The following is a 19945-nucleotide window of genomic DNA, read 5'->3' on the forward strand; positions in this document are numbered from 1 at the left end:
ATGAATGCATGAATGAGCAACTCCTTCAACTGGTCTCAAAGCTGAACTAGTTCGAGCCCCGGCAAGCCTCGGGGTGCTATCTGTCCTTATGGGTTGCTGGCCCCATCCTTGTAAACTGGAAGGGTTTGGGTTCGGCGGTCTCCTTCTTGGGGGCTCCAGCGCCTGGACCCGTCCCCGAACCATGCACGTCCGACAGCCAGGCGGCCGCTGTCCAGCGGGCCAGGAGTCTGCACACTACGCATGTGCTCAAATCCTACTCTTTCCGCACCGCCCCCCCCCCCCCCCCCGCCCCGCCTCCTCTGTTGGACACGAACGCGCCGGAGGGGCGTGCGCATGCGCTCTCGCCCCCGCGCCGCGCGCTACTTCCATGCGCCTGCGCCGCACTCACGACCGCCAAGGCGCCTGCGCACTGCCCGCCGCCCGCGGGCCCAGCCGGCGCTTGCGCGGTGCCACTGGCGAGTGTTGGGGGGGGGGGTGAGGAGGTGGAGGAGGAGGAGGAGGAGGAGGTGGCGGCGAGAAGATGGCGACTTCGAACAATCCGCGGAAATTCAGCGAGAAGATCGCGCTGCACAACCAGAAGCAGGCAGAGGAGACGGCGGCCTTCGAGGAGGTCATGAAGGACCTGAGCCTGACGCGGGCCGCGCGGGTAAGGGGGCTGCCCGCGTCGACCCTTCGGGGCCGGGAAGGGAGGGAGGGGGCGCGTGTCCGGCGTGTGCACGGGGCGGGGGGCGCGCGCCGCGGGGGCGGGGCGCGCGCCGTGGGGCGGGGCTTGGCACAGCCGGAGGGTACAGGTGTCCCTACGCCCCGGGCATCGTGGGCGGGACAGGTGCCCCCACATCACCGATACCTGAAAGGGTGCAGGTGCCCCCACATCTATGCTACCTGGAGGTTGGGCTAGGTGTCACTACATCATTATTATCTGGAGGGGACAGGGGCCTCCACATCATTACTACCTGGAGGGAATAGGTGCCACCACATCATCGGTACCTGAGGAGGGACAGGTGTCCCTACATCCTTGCTACCTGAGGGGGACAGGTGCCTCCACATCACTGCTACCTAGGGGAGGCAGGAGGACACTGAGGTGTATGAACTGGGCGCTGCTTGCACGCATCATTGTTACCTGGGGAGGGGGATACGTGCTCCCACATCGTCGGTACCTGGTGTGGGACCAGTGCCCCCACATCATTGCCGCCTGAGGGGAACAGCTGCCCCGACATCATTGCTATCTGAAGGGACAGGTGTCTCTGCATCTTTGTCACCTGTGCCTTCACTCCCTGGGTGTTGGAGGAAGGACAGGTATATGCCCATTTGCAGACTGGAGGTGGGATCGGTACCTCTCTCTTTTGGGTTACCCGAGGGAAAGTTTTGTTGGCGTCCTCTCCTGTGGGGACCTGAGGGTGGTCAGGAAGGCAGATTGTGCTCCATTCTAGAGCTTGGAGTGGAGACAGCTACCCCTTCCCCATGTAGCCCATATGGTGGGGACCAGGTTGTGTTCCTCCCACTGAGACAAGAGACAGCTGGCCGTGGATGGCTCCTGGCCTGTCAGGACCAGGGTGGAGGGACAGTTCTTCCTCAGGTTGATGGGTGTGTGTGGCACGCAGGGGCAGACCAGGTTACTAACCTCACCTGGGAAGCCACTGCGGGCCCTGAGCAGGGTTGGAGCTGGAGGTCTGTCTTTTCTCCTGGGCCCGTTTCTCCGGCCCAATGACTGCACTGAGGTGCCAGTCTCCTCGGGCCTCAGTATCCTCTTTTGTCAAGGGTGCCTAGCAAGTCCTTCCTTCTGGTTCAAGGAGGAGAGCGCGCTTCGCACAGGTGACAGTAAGTCTCTGCTGCTTCCTGCAGAGTGGTGGGACCCTCCCCCTGTCCTGCACCCTGGGGCCTTGGGGAGGGTGTGGATGGGAGCTGCAGACCCCTATATAGCCGGTGTCCGTATTTGGCCTCCAATCTGACCGTCCCAGGCAGACATACCTCTGTGACATGAGCCTCAGTCTCTGATTCTTCAGGTGCAACTTTCGGGTCACGTTATTTACTAGTTAGTTGCTTGTCTCTCTGTGAGGTCGTGACTGTGTGGGCTGGAATGCGAATCTCTATTTCGTTGTATTTGTTTGGCACCTATTGATGGGGTGCCCACCATTGACCGGGTACTGCCTGTTCCTGCTCCAGCCACTTGTGCTTTTGCTTAGGATGTCGAAGAAGAGATAATTGGTGAATGAATGAATGAATGAATGAAGTCGAGCAAGCAAGCAAGCAAGCTTGCGCCTCGAGTGTCCCCATAAATCAGGGCTTCTGAGGGCAGGAGTGTCTACTTCGTCGTGTCTCCAGCATGTAGCATGTGTTAGCATTCAGCTGTATGTAGTGTGGCAGGAAGAAGAAGGGGGTCACACAAGGCTGACGTCTGTCTTCATGATTGGAGGTCTGGGTTCTGTGTCGGGGTTGGAAATGTATTATTGTTGTTAAAAAGGTTTCTTTAAAATAACAGCTTTATTGATTCGTGTACTATATAACGCACTTGTTGGAAGCGTAAAAATCAGTGTTTTTTAGTGTATTTACAGAGTTGTGCAACCATCACCAGTGGCGAATTCCAGAACATTTTCATCACCCTCAAAAGAATTCCCATCCCCACCAGCAGTCACTCCCCATTCCTCTCTCCCCCAGCCCCCCATTTTTCTCTCCCCCAGCCCCTGGCAACGACCAGTCTGCTTTCTGTCTCTATGAATCTGCCTGTTCTGGACATTTCATATACATGGGATCATATGACATGTGGCCTTTTGTGTCTGGCTTTTTTCACTCAGCACGATAATTTCAAGGGTCATGCACATCGTAGCATATTATCAAAGAAACTTCATTGCTTTTAATGGCTGAGTAATACTCCACTGACTAGGAGGGCCACGTTTATTTTTCTGTCATCTATTGATGGATTTAGAAGAGATTTTTAAGATACGTGGATAGGGGTTCTCTCGGTCCTGGGAACCATTTCTGTCTCCCGCCTCCCTCTCTGTTGTCTTCTTTCACATTGGGAGTTGGGTATGAGCCCTGGGTGGAGGTGAGCTCACACTGGATTTTGTGAGACAGAGCAATGTTCTGTACTGGGGGCAATTCTGTCCCTCAGGGACATTGGGCAATGTCTGGAGACATTTGGGTCGTGTCATCTGGGGGAGGAGGTGCTCCTGGCATCTAGTAGGTAAAGAAGGGATGCCGTTCCGCACCTCAAAATTCATGGATGTCCCCCACCACAGAGAGTGATCCAGCCCCAAATGGCAGCAGTGCTTAGGCTAAAAATCCTTCAGTTTGGAGGAAAGGTTGAATGAGCAGGGGTGCAACCTTTGCACCTGGGCAGATAGAGTTCAAAGCTCTCTGCCCACCTGTATGGCTGTGCCATTTTGGACAGGCCGATGGCTTTTCCCACACCTGGGGCCAGGATGAGCAAAGTCTTTCCAACCCCGTTTGGCCATTGCATGTGATGAGTGGCGTATCTGCGGTGCCTGGTGCAGGTGAAGTGAACACACCTGATTCAGGCACCCCCTCTGCCCGGCCGTGGCTGCAGCCTTCCACATCGCCTTCCCCTGTGATAGATGCTGAAGTTTCACCTCTACGTTGAACAGGTGGCACATGGCCGGTTTGGTACCTGCTCCTTCCCGTGAATTCTTTGACAGCATGTCCACTCTTGGAACGAGCAGGGCTACTTAAGTTCCCATGTGTCAGCCTACAGTCCTCGGTGATGGTAGGCATGTCAGTATGGTGTGAAAGCAGGCATGCAGCCTTTTTGTATAAATCCATGCTGTCACCTCACCCAGGGACAGGGACCCCGAGGACCAGATTTGGTATTGGGATGGGGTGTGATGTCAGGGAGACCACTTTGAAATCGCAGGGTAGAGGGGCGCCTGGGTGGCGCAGTCGGTTACGCATCCGACTTCAGCCAGGTCACGATCTCGCGGTCCGTGAGTTCGAGCCCCGCGTCAGGCTCTGGGCTGATGGCCTGGAGCCTGGAGCCTGTTTCCGATTCTGTGTCTCCCTCTCTCTCTGCCCCTCCCCCGTTCATGCTCTGTCTCTCTCTGTCCCAAAAAATAAATAAAAAACGTTGAAAAAAAAAAAATTGAAATCGCAGGGTAGAGGGGTGGGTGCATGAGTATTCCATTCTTGTCCTCAGACTTGGGGCAGCCCGAGGTGCAGGGAGGGCGGTGGTGCTCTGCTGTGTGACTTTGGGCAGGTCTCTTAACCTTTCTGGGCCTCAGAATCCTGACCTGTAAAGTTGCAGCGGCACATTTCAGGGACTGTTCAGGGACCATCTTGGGTGCTGGGGAGCCGGCAGCATACGAGGCATGCGAGGGCCATGCTCTTGGGGGAGCGAGTGTGGTTTTAGGGGGGATAGGAGGATCCCTGCAAATGAACACAACATATGTTCTTGGAGAGAGGCAACAGAGTGATGTGCTAGTTCTGGCGAGGGTGGGGGGCTGACATCCTGGTGGTGAGATGGAGCCCCTCACACTGGGGAAGAGTTCCCCAGGTGGGGGACAGGCAGGTGCAGAGGCCCTGAAGTGGGAAGGGCTTGGTGAGGTTGAGAGAACACGTGAGAAGACTGTGAGGCTGGCATGTAGAGAGAACAAGAGTCGAGGTGAGGTACGAGTGGCTTGTCGAGCCCTGGATTTCACCAAGGGGGGGGCCCTGGGGGGGTTTGTGATGGTGAATGGCGAGCCTTTGCTTATTGAGGTGCAATTCCCGGTGCGTTCGGTTTACTCCCTTAAAGCGTACTAGTCAGGGGTTTTGGGTGTGTTGACAGAGTTGTGCAGCCGTCGCCAGTCAACTTGGGAACATTTCCATCACTCCGGCAGGAAACCCCATGCCCCCTCCCCCAGCCCCTGGCAACCACTAATCTGCTTTCCGTCTCTATGGATTTGTGTGTTCTGGACTTTTTATGTAAATGGAATGACACAAGGTGTGGCCTTTTGTGTCTGGCTTCTTTGACTCGGCACGATGTTTTCAAGGTTCATCCACATTGTCGTGTGTGTCGGTGCTTCATTCCTTTTATAAAAATTGTGGTAAAATACACAGGCCATAAAATTTACCACCTTCACCCTTTTTGTGCCTACAGCTCAGCGGCATTAAGTACATCCACCATGTTGGGCCTGTGTGTCGTTTCCTTTTTAAGGCTGAATAATACTCCATTTTGTGGCTCCGCTCCTTTCCATATATCCATTCATCCATCAAGGGACGTTTGGGTTGTTTCCGCCTTTTGGCCATTGTGGGTATCACTGTCGCGGACATACGCGCCCGGGAGCTTGTGTGGCTGCGGGTCTTCTCCCTTGAGTGTGTACCAAGGAACGGAGGTGCTTGGCCGAAGAGTAACTCCCCGCTTCACCGTTCGAGGACTCTTCGTGTCTCACAAAGATGGCTGTGAGCTGAACGGGCAAGGGCCGTGAGACGGGAAGCAGGCAGCTGGTGCGAGGCTGCTTAAGCACCTACGTCGGGGACTGGGGAGAGGTGACTTGGGCAAGGAGGTGTCTGTGGCAGTGACCAGGATCGGTGGCTTTTGGTGATGCTTCGGCAACAGAGCCGTCTGAATGTGCGGGTAGATCTCGTGGCGGGGGCGAGGGGAAGGAACGGGGTGTGTCACCTGCCTGCCCGGGACTCGGGACACAGCAGGCTCTGCGTGTGGCTGATCACTGAGCATCCCAGGGAGCAGCACCTGGGCCAGAGAAAGCCCACGCGCCAAGCAGTCCGTGGCGGCCCAGCCAGGGCTGCCGGTTATGGCTGCACCGAAGGAGGGTGTTCTCCTGGCCCTACCCTGTTATGGGGGTGGCTCTGCACAGGCTGGAGGAAAACGGGTCCCTGGGCGGCAGGCATAGCGCAGCGGTGGCTCGGGTTAGCTGAGCGTGAAGGCCGCCCCCGGTCCTGGCCCCAGTCCTGGCTTTGGCACTGTTTGCCTCTGTGCCGGCTGCTTCAAGTGTCTGGTGCCATCTGCAGCCTCAACACACACGCACGCAGGACTCCCCGAGCTGCTCTGTTTGAGAGGATGGAGTGAGCCATCTCCCGCCCCCAGAAAGCCCCAGCAGTCTCCTGCTCTCCAGGTTGTGAGCTGCACACTGAGTTGAACAGGATAGGGGCCTCTAAAACGATTTGCCCACGTCCTGCCCCCCAGAACCTGTGGCTGTGGCCTTATTTGGAAAAGACGTAGATGAAATCAGGGTAAGGAACTCGAGATGAGATCATACTGGATTTAGGGTGGTCCTAAATCTAGTGACTGGTGTTTTCATAAGAGGAGAACACACAGGCGCATACGAGAGAAGGCCATGTGATGACGGAGGCAGAGCCGGGAGTGCTGCACCCGTGAGCCGAGGATGCCTGGAGCCCCCAGGAGCTGGAAGAGACCAAGGAAGATCCTCCCCTAGAGCCTCTGGAAGGAATGCGACCCTGCTGACACTTAGATTTCAGACGTGTGGTCTCCAGAACTGTGAGGGAATAAAGTCCTGTTGTTTTACACTTCTCAGTTTGTGGTCGTTTGTGACGGCGGCCCCAGGTCACTCTCTCCCCTGGCTAAGGCAGAGTCTGGGTGCCTTGCTGAAACCACCTTGGGACAGTGGGCCTGGGGGCTGTCTGCAGATGCACACATCTGTCCTTCTCTGGCCCACTGGCACAGGCCGTGTGGCCTAGAGTGCACCCTTCATTCGTCTGTCATCAGGAACTGGAGACCCACAGTCCGTCGCTGGCCCCCAGGCCAGTGGTGACTGAACCAGAGGGATAACACCAGGAGCAAGGCCCGGGGGCGAGATGAGTATTTGGGTTGTATCCTAAGGCAGTGGGTAGAGTTTGCCCTCTGCACCCTTGGTTCCTGATCCCTGCCTGGCACCATGTGGCCTTTACTCACTCCCTGATCCTTGATGCTCAGCCCCCCTCAGAGAGGAGGTGTCGTCTTCCCCATTGTGCAGATGGGGAAACTGAGGCCCAGAGTGGTGTCCTAGCTGGGAAGTAGAGTTGCTGCTCAGCCCTGAGACAATCACACAGAACGTGTCCAAAACAAGGAATTAAAACCATAAACTAGAACCTTCTATCGCTTGCCAGAGCATGCTTGGTCCCACTTGGGTCTTGGCTTCTCTGAGATGTGATTGTTTCTGCAGCTAAACCCACGTTCCTCTGGCGGCTTAGACCCGGGAATACATGTTTTCTGTCATTAACTATTGTTGTTACAGAAGTGGTGGCTCTGGGGTGCATCACATGCCCCTTTGTGTGTGACCGGTGGCTCTTCTCCCTATGAAAGTCATTTCCTAGATCAGGCTGGGAGCTGCAGTCTCCACAGCCTGCAAGAGACCAGCTTTTAAGTTGTCATTTGAAAGGAGGGAGCCCCAGCCTCGTTTCCAGCCTTTCCATGCGTGCTTCCCACAGGTGACTGTTGAGTGTCCCCCACTAGCCTGAGGTCCTGGGCAGAGAACTCTTCCCAGAGCTCATGCCCGGTCCCAGACACCCCTGGTTCCATGCACACTACAGGTCCAGAAAGTCCTCCTGGATTCCCCAGAACAGGTGGACCCTGCCACAGCACCCTGTCACCACCTGCCACCACCTGCTGAATCAATACACATGGCAGTTCCGCTCCTGAGCATGTGCCCGCACAGTGAAAATGGGCTCAAGCAAACACCTGCTGGGCAAGAGGAGCGTGTGACCGGCTGAGGGACAGGATGAGAGCTGAGGGCTTAGTCCTGAAGATACCTGCTCACTTCCTTGACTGACTCATGGTTAGAAATCTGTGTTTTGTGGCTTCCCAGCACCCAGCAGCAAACATAAAATCAAAACGACTTTCTCCAAGGAGTCCAGCCCTCCCTTTGTTGACCCTGTCAACACCTGGGGAAAGTAGATATAATCAGTTTTCTTCTATTTAACGTAGAATGGTAGTGGGGACCCGCTGAATTGATTTTTTAACCTGCCAACCCAGGGATCAGTAAGCTGCGCTTGTTTTTGTAAATAAAGTTTTATTAGAACGCGACCACGCCCATTCGTTTATGTCTCATCTGTGGCAGAGTTGAGTCATTTTGACGGAGACCACCCGGTCTGCAGAGGTGACAATATGTACCGTCTGGCGCTTCGTAGAAGGAGTTTGCGGGCCCCAGGACAATGGGTTTGTCCTGCAGTTTGAGACCTGCTGACTTAGAGCAACAGGGAAGGTTGGGAAGATGGTGGGCGGTTGTTCTCTCACTTTCTGGGGCCCCTGAACCACCTTGGAGATGAAGGATGCAAACTCCTGGACTCCTCCCAGATTCTGCTTCTGAAGATCCACTGTGGGAGCCTGAATTCTGAGTGGGGACCTGAAGACCTTGTCGTGCAGGCCTTTCCAAGAGGCCTGTGCACTGTGGTCACCAGGGCTGTGCCAAGCAGAGGGAGAGGGCCAGCCTTGGTCAGGGGTGTGAACCAGCTGTCTGGCGGTAGGTTGGTGGCACGGTGGTATCTGTTGGTGCATAGAGCCAAGGAAGGTGTTCCACTGTCACTGTTCCTAAAGCTGGCCAGGGGTACAGTGCAAAGTGACTCCTGTCCTTGCAGTGGGCCTTCTGGTCCTGGTTGGAATTAATTAGATTTCTCTGGGTCAGAGCTGGGCCATTGCAGGTATTGTGGGAGGCTAAGTGTCAGCCCTTTTCTGCTGCTTTCTGTGTTGGGGGCTTTCTGGTTTCTGGTGCTGGGGGCTTTCTGTTTCTGCAGGCTCAGGGGTCAGGATTCAGAGTACTTGGTGCTAGGGAGTTTTTTCAAATGGGACCCTCTGGAAAATGCCGTGGTGATGTCAGGGGTGGGATGTGGCCTGGAAGCATCAAAGATGGCGTGGTACCTACCGGGTGCTCACCCCATCCATTTCTGCCTCCAGGGGCATTTGGCAGCATCTGGGGATGTTTTTGGTTGTCAGGACTTAGAGCCGGAGGATGCTATGCTATTGGCGTCTGGTGGGTGGAGTGGGGATGCTGCTCAACACCCTGCAGTGCCCTGACAGCCCCACCCCACCTGTGGTGCCCCCCCAACCCCGACAGCCCCTTCCCAGAGGATAATCTGGCTCTAGGTGTCTGCGGTGCTAAGGCTGAGCAACCCTGCTATTGCAGCCCTCGATATGCTGGGGTTGTGCGGGCGCAGAAGGGCTGGGTGGAGCCCCGGTTCCGTGAGATACGAGCGTCAAGCCTGGCAACAGGTAACAACACCCCCGGGCAGCGATGGTATCCTCCCCAGTTTCTCGAGGGGGAGACTGAGGCTTGGAGAATGTCACAGAGCATTAGAAACAGGTGAGTTGGGGTTCGATCCGAGTTGGACTAACCCAGTGTCCTGTATGTTTTCTTTCTTTTCACGCTGCTCTGGGAGTTTGCCAGCCGGTCAGGGTGGAGCAGAGCCTTCCGGGCTCCTAGAACCCTGTGCTCTAGGAGCATAGACTTTCATGGGCAGAGCAGCGGCGAGGGAGGTGGGGCAGGTGGTGGAGAGCCCTGGGCCAGACCCTGCATGTGGGCCATGGGGAGCCATGGAAGGTTCCAGCAGGATGACAACATAAGTGACAGGAAGATGCAGGGAGTGGCAGGAGCCAGACTTGCTAGAGCCCACGTGTGTATGGCCAGTGGGTTGTTGCAGTAACCCACGAGAAAGAGCTGCTGCTTTTCCTGTTGCAGATATGAGAAACTGGTGGGAGAGGCGATATGGCTCACTGTGTGTGGAGGGGCCAGGTTTGAACCCATGCCTGATTCTGGGGCTCATGTTTTTCTTAACGTAGGCATAGAGGGACCCTTTTGTATGCTGGACTTTAGTTCATATCCATCTGTTGAGGATCATGAAGGTTGTCCCTGGGTTTTTGCAAACCAGACATTCATCGCATTTGTCCCCGTGCATGCACGCACCGGGTGTGGCCTCACCTGTGTGTCCTTACCTGTGTGTCCTTGTGCTCCATAACAGGGAGGGGGTATGCAGCAGCTTAGGGTGGGCCATGGTGAGGACAAAGGGAGGGCTGATTTGGGACATGTAGGGGGTAATAGTGACAGAGTTAATCAGGAGGTCAGAGGAAGGAGGGCAAGGTGGGGCTCACTGTGATGGGGGAACCAGAGAGAACCAGGGGTGGGGGTGGGAGAGTCCTGTTTTGCTTTGGAGCTCATGGGATGGAATGGCCCCCTGTTTCTGGCTGGGGTGTCTCTCACCCCCTCTCCTTCCTCCTGCTACCACATCCAGCCCAATGCCAGAGGTGGGTGCCCAGCCCCGGCTGGGCGTAGCCATGGTGCTGCCGGTCGGATGGGGGTCCAGGTGCACAAACAAGGAAGCCACTGCCTGCCTCACGGGCCAAGGACATAGAGAGAGTCAATATTTATTATTTGCCAAATGGAAACAAAGTACAGAAAATGTGGGGGGATTCTGTAGCACCTGGTGCCAAGCCCAGGGCTTGGCTTCTCCTTGCTTCCTTCTGGGTGAGCTTAGATCTGGGTGAGTTTCCTCTGTGCTCTACTTCCTCTCTGTGAAGCAGAGGTCACGGGGGTCTCTGGTCGCTTTGTGGTCAGATTTAGGTTAATGCACGTAAGGCATCCAGAATCGGGCCAGTACATAGATGCTCACTGCGTGGTCGCTGCTGCTGAGCTCCTGGAGGTGTGTGCACAGTGAACGCATGGGGGCGCTCAGTGGGCACTTTTCAGGCGGCGGGTGTTCAGCAGGCACACTGTGTGTACTTAGCAGGTGCTCAGCAGGTACCTGGCAGCAGGCACATAGTGGACTCTTGGTGGGCACACCACAGACACTCAGCAGGCATTTAGCATGCACACAATAAGTACTTAAGCAAGCATTCAGCAGGCACACAGTATGTGTTCAGCAAGCATTCAGCAGGAATTCAGCAGGCACACAGGATATGCTCAGCAGATACTCAGCAGGCACGTAGTGGGCATTCAGCAGGTGCTAAGCAGACACTGGACTGTGACTTCCTTGAGGGCGGGCCTGTCTCCAGTTCATTCTGGAATTGCCTAGGTGCAAGTGTCCTTTAAAAGGGCCAACTTCCCACCACACAGTCAGGCTTACCCCCCTTAAATACCAAGAATGTGTTGTGTCTTCCTGTTATCAATCTGGAACACATAACATGGTGCCGAGGGGTCAAGGACCCAGGTGGGGGGAACATGGTGGTCTTTCTGGAGCTTCAGTCTGCCTGAACAACTTCAGGGAGAAGGTTGGAGTATTGACCATGCGTGGTGTATTATGGGATGGACTGCAGACGCATGTGGGCTTGGGGCCAGTGGGCCTGGGGCAGCATGATGCCCTGGGAAACAGCATTAAGAAGTGTCAAGGTTGCCCAGTGAGGTCTCCCTGCAGTGGCCACAGTTTGGACTGGAAGGTCCATTGCTCCAGTCAGTGTGTATGGAGCACCTACCTGGTGTTGTGTTGTGGGGATGCCTTGCTGAACAAGTCACAAGAAACAGTGGCCAGCTGGTCCCCAGCCCTGAGGTCATGGCTCTAAGAGAGTGAAATGGGGTGGGCACCCTTTGGGGGAGGCGATGTTTGAACTGAGCCCGGGGGATGAGGACCAGCCATGGGAATGGAGACCCTGAAGCTTGCCATAGAGGGGAATCCTGACCTGATCGAGCTCAGGGAATGCTACCTTGTGGGCCCTGGTCAGGGTCTGGTAGTGGGGTGTTCTAGGAAGGTTTTAAGCAGGGCTGTGATGTGAGATGTAGGTTTAGCAAAGATTCCTCTGACTGCCATATGAGGGGTTGCAGGGACATGAGAGGAGACTGGGGCAGGAGTCTCCTCCCTCCACACCCCCCGCCCCCCAGAGGTCATGGGTGCTAGATTCATTACAAACCAGGACTTGCTGACTTGGCAGATGTTCTTTCATCTAAGAATCAGGAATCTGATTCCCCAGGCAGATGATGAGGTGGGGGGGGGGGGGGCGGTATATTAAATAGCCTTGACTTTGTGCTCTGGTGGCCCCTGTACTGAGGAAAGGCATTTTTGCAAGAGACCCGGAGTCCTAATTTCATACGTAAATTCCTCTCTCTGTGGTCCCAGCTTGACACCCCACTGGTCATGGGGGCTTCAACCCAAAGCTGGGGTGTGGCATTCTGTCCAGAGAGGTGAGTCTCTGCCTGGAAGGACAGACCTCCTGAGTCAGCTAGTGGACCAGCATTCATTCCCAGATACAGCCTAAATGCTCCATGGTCTCTCCCTCATTGCCTAGGGCTCCCTGTCCAGGGGTGGAGTCCCTTGAGAACTTTTGCAGCCTGCCTTCCCTGCTGCTGGGCTTGCAGGGAAGCTCTCCGCCACACCTTTTTTTCCCTTAAAAAAAAAAAAATCATTTATGTCTGAAAACTGATGAAAATTGAAAACAGAAAACCTAAAGCACTTCCTGTTTATTCCGTGCATCTGACACAGCTCACCTGGGCGCAGGGGGGGTGGGGGACGGGGGGGGGGGTGACTGCCAGCTGGTCATTTGCCTGGAAATCTCTGGGAGGAAGTGTCGGCCCAGCCAGGCAGAGTGCCTGGGGCTAGCTCTGCAGGGCCAGCCAGTCCTCGGACCCGAGGGCTGGGGACGTGGGGCGGCAGAGCATGTCTCGCAAAGGGGTCACTGTGTCCACGCCCAGCCTGGCTAAAAAGCTTTTCTCAGTAAGTTCAGTGTTTCTCAAGTAACTGAAGAGACCAGCTCCTGCTGCCCTCTTCTATGGGTCCTTTTGCACCTGTGAGCATCGTGCTTTCTCCATTCCTTCTGTCCTCCCAGGCAGGCGGGGTTTGATAGCTGTAATTAGGACGGGAGCGGCTCATTAAATCATCACGGAATCAATGCACAGCCCCGGGAGTGATTTGTAGGCCCGGCAGCCTCAGTCTTTGCCTGCAGGTGGCAAGGAGATGCTAATTCCCTCACCGCTGGCTCAGCACTTGCAGAGGGAGGAGCCCTGAGGGTCCATAACAGGGCCCTGCTGGAGGCCACTTGTGTCCCCCCCATCACCCCAGCGACTAGCCAAGTCGCTCTCTCTGGCTCAAGCCCTGCCTCTGCTGGCTTCCCTCAAATGACTCCACTTCTCGGTGTCTCAGTTTCCCATCTGTAGAGTTGTACGGATTAGGACACAGCTCTGTGCCTGACTGGCATCAGGGTGCCCCGTGGGACAGCTGTGAGGGCAGGGTCTCACCCTTTGCACCCATGGGCCATGGTTTGGCATGTGACAGATGCCACCACATGGCTGTTCAGATTTGTTGGGGGGGGGGCAGTGGGCTTATTCATTTCTCTTCACTTTTTCTTTTGAGATAGTTTTGGATTCAGCGAGAAGCACAGACCATTTCATTACCTCCTCACCACCTTGAACATGTCACGTGTCAGTGTGGGTGTCAGCACGGTTCTATTAACTAGACTCTGGACTGCCTTTGGATTTCCCCAGATGTCCACCAGCGTGACCTTTTTCTGGCCCAGGATCCCGTCCAGGCTCCCATGTCGCATTTGGTCGTCGTGTGTCCTTGGTCTCTGATCCAGGGCCACTGCTTAGGGTTTCTGTGTCATCTGTGACCTTCAACCCCTTGATGAGAACTGCTCTATCTTTTTGTTGCTCAGGGTGGTTTTCTGGTATTTTCTTGCAGTTGAGCTGAGGTGGTGGGTTTTGGGCAGGAATCCCATAGTGCCAATTGTCTTTTTATAGTTTTCTTTTTTTAAATTGTGGTAAAACATACATAAAATTTATTATCTTAAAAATTGTTATTTTATTTTAATTAAAAAAATTAATGTTTATTTATATTAGAGAGGGGGACAGACAGAGCACGCGTGGGGGAGGGGCAAAGAGAAGAGACAGAATCTGAGGCAGGCTCCGGGCTCCAAGCTGTGAACCGTCAGCAGAGTCTCAAACTCATGAGCAGTGAGATCATGATCTGAGCTGAGGTCGGATGTTTAATTGACTGAGCCACCCAGGGGCCCCTTATTTTAATTTTTTAAGTCAATTTATTTATTTTGAGACAGAGAATCCCAAGCAGGCTCCACACTGTCAGTGCAGAGCCTGGTGCAGGGCTTGAACTCAAGAACTGTGAGATCATGACCTGAGCCAAAATCAGTAGTTGGACGCTTAACCGGCTGAGCCACCCAGGGGCCTACTGATCTTAATTATTCTTAAATGTGTGGTTCAGGGGCATAAAACACGTTCACATTGTGGTGCTCCCATCCCCATCTCCGGAACTTTTTTCATCTTGCAAAACTGAAACTCTGTCCCCATTAAACACTAATTCCTCGTCCTCTCTCCCCCTGCCCCTGGCTCCTACTTTTCTACTTTCCTGTCTCTGTGTATCGGACCACTCATATAAGTGGACTCGGAGTATTTGTCTTTTTGTGATGGGCTTAATTCACTGAGCATGCTGTCCTCAGTGTTATAGGACGCGTCGGTGTCGTAGTGGGTCAGAATTTCCTTTCTTTTTTAGGCTGAATGATATTTCGTTGTATGTATGTGTCACATTTTGTTTATTCACTTATCTTTCGGTCGGCACTTGGGTCTCTTCCACCTTTCGGCTGCTGTGAACACGGGTGAACCAATCCCTGCTTCCAGGGTATATATAGCCGGAAGTGGGATTGCTGGATCATATGGCAGTTCTCTGTTAAATTTTTTTTGAGGAACTGCCCCGTTTTCCACAGCAGTTGCACCATTTTATATTTTCACCAGCGGGGTACAAGGGTTCCAGTTTCTCCACATCCTCACCACTTGTTGTCTTCCAGTGTTTTTTATTATATCGTTATGGGTGTCAGGTGGTATCTCATTGTGGTTTGATATGCATTTCCCTAATGACTAGTGACATTGAGCGTCTTATTATGTGCCTGTGGCCATTTGTAGATCTTCTCTGGAGAAATGTCTATTCAAGTCTTTTGCCCGTTTTTGATTTGCTTTTTGTTGTTGAGTTTTAGGAGTTCTGTAGACGTTCTGGATATTAATCCCTTATCCGATTTATGATTTGCAAATGTTTTCTCGCGTTCCATGAGAACGGGGCCTTTTTGCTGTGTCGATTGTGTCCTTTGTTACACAAGTGTTTTTAATTTTGATAAAGTCCAATTTATGTATTTTTCCTTTTGTGGAGTATGCTTTTGGTGTTATAGCCAAGAAGTCATTGCCAAATCTAATGTTATTAAGTCTTTCCTCTGTTTTTTTTTTTTTTTTCTGAGTTTTATAGTTTTAGCTTTCAGCCTTTGATCCGTGTCGATTTTTATATATGGAATAAGGTGTCGGTCCAACTCCGTTCATCGCCTATGGAGATCCAGTTTTCCCAGCACCGCTTGTTGCAAAGACCGTCCTTTCTCTTTTGAATGGTCTTGGCTCCCTTGTCAAAAATCATTTGACCATGTATGTGAGAGTTTATTTCGGGGCTTTCTATGCCGTTGGTTTCTATGTCTGTCTTTATGCCAGTACCACACTGTCTTTATCACTGTAGCTTTGTAGTAAGTTTAGAAGTCAGGAAGTTAAGTCGGCCAACTTTCTTTTTTTTTTTAAAGGTTGTCTTGGCTATTCAGGGTCCTTTGAGATCCATATGAATTTTATGGTAGATTTTTCTCTTTCTGCAAAAATCGTTGTTGGGATTTTGATAGGGGTTGCATTGACTCTAGATTACTTTGGGCAGTATTGCCTCTTAACAACATGAAGTCCTGCTGTCCTCCTCCCAGCTGTGTGACCCTGGGCAAGCATATACCCGGGTCCTGTCAGATTCCCCATCGTGACTCCTCAGGTGCACTCGTGGAGGGGGTCATCTGTGTCAGTGCATGGATAGCCCTTAGGACTATACCTGTGCACAGTTGGTGCTCTATGTAGGAAGTTGTGTCTGCTGACTGCCCTGCAGAGGCTACCGACTTAGAGGAGACAAGAGGCTACAGGAGGGTGGGGCCAAGCTGGGAGGGCTGCCTGGAAGAGGAGAGCTCTGTGGTGGGACAGGAGGGAGGTAGAGAGGGGAAGGGTCTTTGGGAAGAGGAGGAATGACATGTATGGAGGCACAGAAGCTTGGAGGGGGATTGTCAGGGGCATGACTGTTCTATAAGGTGAATCTGGGTAGGGGGTGAGTGGCGAGAGAAGAGAGAGAGGGGTGGGAGTCAGATCTGGAAGGGCCGCAAGAGCCAAGCTGGGGAGCTTGGACATGATCCAGAAACTAGCTGATGGGGTAGGGGAGGGACAGACCCAAGATTAGCTTTGAGTCTTAGGCAGAGCTTGAGAAAAGATTGGTCAGGGGGAGCAAGAGACCGGCTTTGGAAGGCATAGGGTCCTGGGGGACTCAGGAGCTGAGAGGTGCCTGCCAGGCCAGTGAGTGCGGGAAGCCTGAGGGAGGCACAGGCTGCGACACAAGAAGACCATGGTGCCATTGGCTCGGGCCAGGAGGAGCAGGAGTGTGGAGGGGAGGATTGGTGGGGACTGCTGGGATAGAGGAGGTTCCTCAGCATTGGACAGCATTCTGAGGACAGGGGCAGGTGGCGCTCGTGAGCTGCTGGCTGATTTGGCATTCAGGGCCTCCCCAGATGGGGTGACACATGAGGGGCGCAGAGGCCTGAATCCACGCAGAATCATGTTCGAAAGAGCTAGGAGGGGATCACAAGGCAGAGGCTGGAGGAGGAGCAGCAGGATGAGGGCGGGCGTCCCTTATGAGGGCAGCCACGGGTGCCAGGCTGGAGAGGCTCCTCTGGTCAACAAACGTCTGACCGGTACCTGCTCCGAGCCTGCTGGGTGCTTGGAGGTTCAGGTGTGGCAGCCACTTCTGGAGCAGTAGGTGCCGGATGGGGCATGGGGCAGCCATATTGAGCACAGCGGTACCCTGAGTGAGGTTTGCCCGGGGAGTAGGAGAAGGTGCACCTGGTAGGGGGCACGGCAGCTGCAGAGGCTTGTTGTGGGGTGCGTGGGCGTGAGAAGGTAGAGCCCAAGGGGACAGGATGCTGGGAGTGCCCCTGGCTTGGCCTCATGTTCCTGCAGGCATGATGGACTTCATCCGAGTGTGGCAGTGGGAAGCCTACAGCAGTGGGCACAGCCTCTGGTTGAGGGGACAGATAGAGTGACAGGAACTGAGAAGAGCTGCAGCACCTTTCATAATTATCTACTAGCCACATGGTCTGAGTTGGGGCTGGATATGAAGGAGGGAGACATCAGGAGGAAAGATGTCTAGCACCTGCATGGGGGATGAGAGAGGGACAGAGTGTCCTAGGCAGGGGCTGTGTTCAGAGAGGCTGTGGACACCGTCCTCGGACCCTTTGGGAAGCTATAAGTACATCCAGGGGTGCGACCTGGGAGTACTCAGTCTCTGGGACCAGTGTTCCCAGGTTCTATCTGCCTAGGCAGTCTTCCTTGTACCTAGACAGTAACTACCTGTCCAGATGTCTCATTGGGCCCCATCCTGGGAGGCAGTGGGGTCAGGGGTCCCATCCCCATCTGGTCTGTGCCCCATCGGCCAAGGATGGACCACCCACTCCCATGTTGCCTACCCCACTTGGCCCCTCAATCCAGCTCCTCCCAGCACAGAGGACTCTAGGCAGGGGAAGGTGGTTCAGGTCACTTTGGCTTAAATCTTTGCAGTGGCTTCTCATCATACTCAGTGAGGTCCCACAAGGCTCTGAGCCCTCCTCCCCCCACCTCCTTGCTTACTGGTGGGCGGTCTGGCCCCCTTGTCCCCTCCATGTTGGTCCTCCCCCCATCGTGCTCATTCTGACCCCAGGGCCTTTGCACTCGCTGGGCCTCCTGCCTGGAGTCCTCTTCCCAGCTCCAGTGTCCCCTCCTTGGCCACCTGCCTGCTCCCCCCACGCGCCCCCCCCCCCCATTTCCTGCTTGTTTTCAGCACAGGCCTTCTCACTCGGAAATCCTCAGCCTTCTTTCTTTTCCACTGGTCTCTCTGCCTGGAGCACACCAGGACCTGTTTGTGCTTTATGCTTGGGGCAAGCTCATGAGCCTGCAGAGCTTATCCCCAGCCAGCATGGGCCTGCTGGCTTCCCCTGCCAGCCTCCTTTCTAGCACCCTTGGGTGATGGGCTCCCTCTGTCTCCAACTGCCCGCCCAGGTCTCCCATCCTGCTGGCCCCAGGCAATGCCCTGTGGACCCTCCTTGGAGGGGACTGGCCCTGATGGCTGGGCCACACATGCAGGATTTTCAGGGACTGCTGGAGGGCAAAGACAGGAGCCGGTGTGAGCAGCCTGGGCTCCTGGGCTGTGTTGAGCTATTGTCAGGTGGGTGCTTTGGTGTGGGTGTAGTGTGGGCTGCCCTTGAGGAACCTCTGGCTCTTGAGCAAGCCTATGCCTAGGCCTGGCTGCTGACCCCTCTGCCTTCATTGCTGTCCCCTCCTTAGGGCTTTGCAGGCCTCTTGGCATCCACTCAGGGCTGGGCTGCTAATGGTTAAATGCTGAGCAGGCAACAGTGGATTTCTTTGGGGTTTTGGCTCAGGGTGAGACCTGCATTCCGGGCCTTGCTTGGCCCACGTGCAGCATCCTAGCTCCACACCTTCCCGTCCCAGTTGGCCTGCTTCTTAGGGTGGGGTGGGGGCTTCCTCCCTCCAGGCCTTGGGTCAGGCCACGCAGCTGGAGTGAGGGCAGCAGGGATGAGCTAGGCTTGGAGGCCCTGGGTCTGCGGCCAGCTGGGTGACCTCAGGCTGTGCCGACCCTCTTGGAGGCCTGGGGTTGGGTGTGGGGTGTGAGGGGACCCATGGTGCCTTTATGCCTGGCCCTGCTCTGTCTGATAAAAATTCACCAGCCAGGAATCCAGGCCCTGAGTTGTTGGCACTTCTGGTGTTTCAGGAGAAGCCAGCAGTTCTGATGTTTAAGTTAATTTCAAAAAAAAATTTTAAAGTTGGCCACCAGTTCACATTCTTTAAAATGCTTCTCAGACCTCAGGAAGGCCGCAGCTGCGGCCACCGTGCTCCTGCCTGCCAGGTTGCAGGCTCTGATGTGGGCCCGTGGACCCCGAGGCTGTCTGGGCTGCAGTGGACAGGCGGCCGTGCCACCCCTGGCACGGGTGCCGTGTGGATCCGCCCACTCCTGGGCTGCCCGCAGAGGGGATGTGCAGTGGCCAAGAAGCCACGTGGCCGAGGGTCTCTGACAGGCCATGCTCTTCTTCTGGGTACACACATAGGGCCATAGTGTCTTCCCAGTTTGGTGATACTGCTCTGAGGGCAGGGACACTGTGCTCGGTGACAGTTCCCTACCTATGCTGTTGTCCCAAAGGCACAGACTTGAGATGAGACACTCTGGGCCTTGCCTGCTGCTCACCTTCACACTGATGTGTGCTTTGTCCTGAGCCAGGACGTTGAGAATGCTTTTCATTTCTTGTTTGTATTTTTTTGTTGTGGTAAAATTCACATAACATAAAATTCACCATTTTTTAGTGACCCAGTTTAGTGGCATTAAGTACATTCCCGGCGTTGTACAACCACCACCTCACTGTGGTTCTAGAACAGTTCCATCACCCCAGAAGGAGCCTGATCCCTGTCAGCAGTCACATCCCTCCTCCCTTCCCTAGCCCCTGGAAACCTCTTGCTGCCTGTATGGATTTGTGTGTTCTGGATATTTCGCATAAATGGGATTGTACAACATACAGCCTTTTGTGTCTGGCTTCTTTCAGTGTGATGTTTTTGAGGTTTGTCCGCATTGTAGCCTGTGTCAGGGCTTCGTTATTCTTTTTTATGACTGAGTAATATTCCATTGCATGGCCAAACTACGTTTTGTTTGTCCACTGATCCATGGATGGACACTTGGGTTGTTTCCACTCTTTGACAATTGGTGACGAGTGCCACTGTGAACACGTGTGTGTAAGTTTTTGTTTGGACGCCTGAGTTCTTTTGGGTCTATATCTAGGAGTGGAAATGCTGGGTCATGTGGTAATTCTGTGTTTTCACTTTTTGAGGGTCTTCCAAGAGCAGACTGGTTTTGTAAACCACTTCTTCCGTGTTCTTGGTTGCATCCCTCCTTGGGAGCTGGGGTTCTGTGCCCACTTACGGGTCTCCCCTCCACTCCCCACTCACTCCTGATTCCATTGGCCGTGTTACTACTTTACGTT

General features: G+C 54.3%; 1 protein-coding gene across 11 annotated transcripts in view; it reads left to right on the forward strand.

Annotated features, from left to right (window-relative positions):
• Positions 1-472: 472 nt before the first annotated feature.
• CRTC1 (CREB regulated transcription coactivator 1) overlaps positions 473-19945 on the forward strand; it is a 72940-nt gene continuing 53467 nt past the window's right edge. For all 11 annotated transcript variants that reach the window (XM_060630694.2, XM_060630697.2, XM_060630698.2 and 8 more), the window contains exon 1: positions 473-646. In XM_060630694.2, coding sequence (XP_060486677.1) covers positions 521-646 — 126 coding nt within the window. In that variant the 5' untranslated portion in view covers positions 473-520. The remainder of the gene's footprint in view (positions 647-19945) is intronic.

This window comes from Panthera onca, chromosome A2 (assembly GCF_046562875.1).
Source record: "Panthera onca isolate mPanOnc1 chromosome A2, mPanOnc1 haplotype 2, whole genome shotgun sequence".
Classification (NCBI taxonomy): Eukaryota; Metazoa; Chordata; class Mammalia; order Carnivora; family Felidae; genus Panthera; species Panthera onca.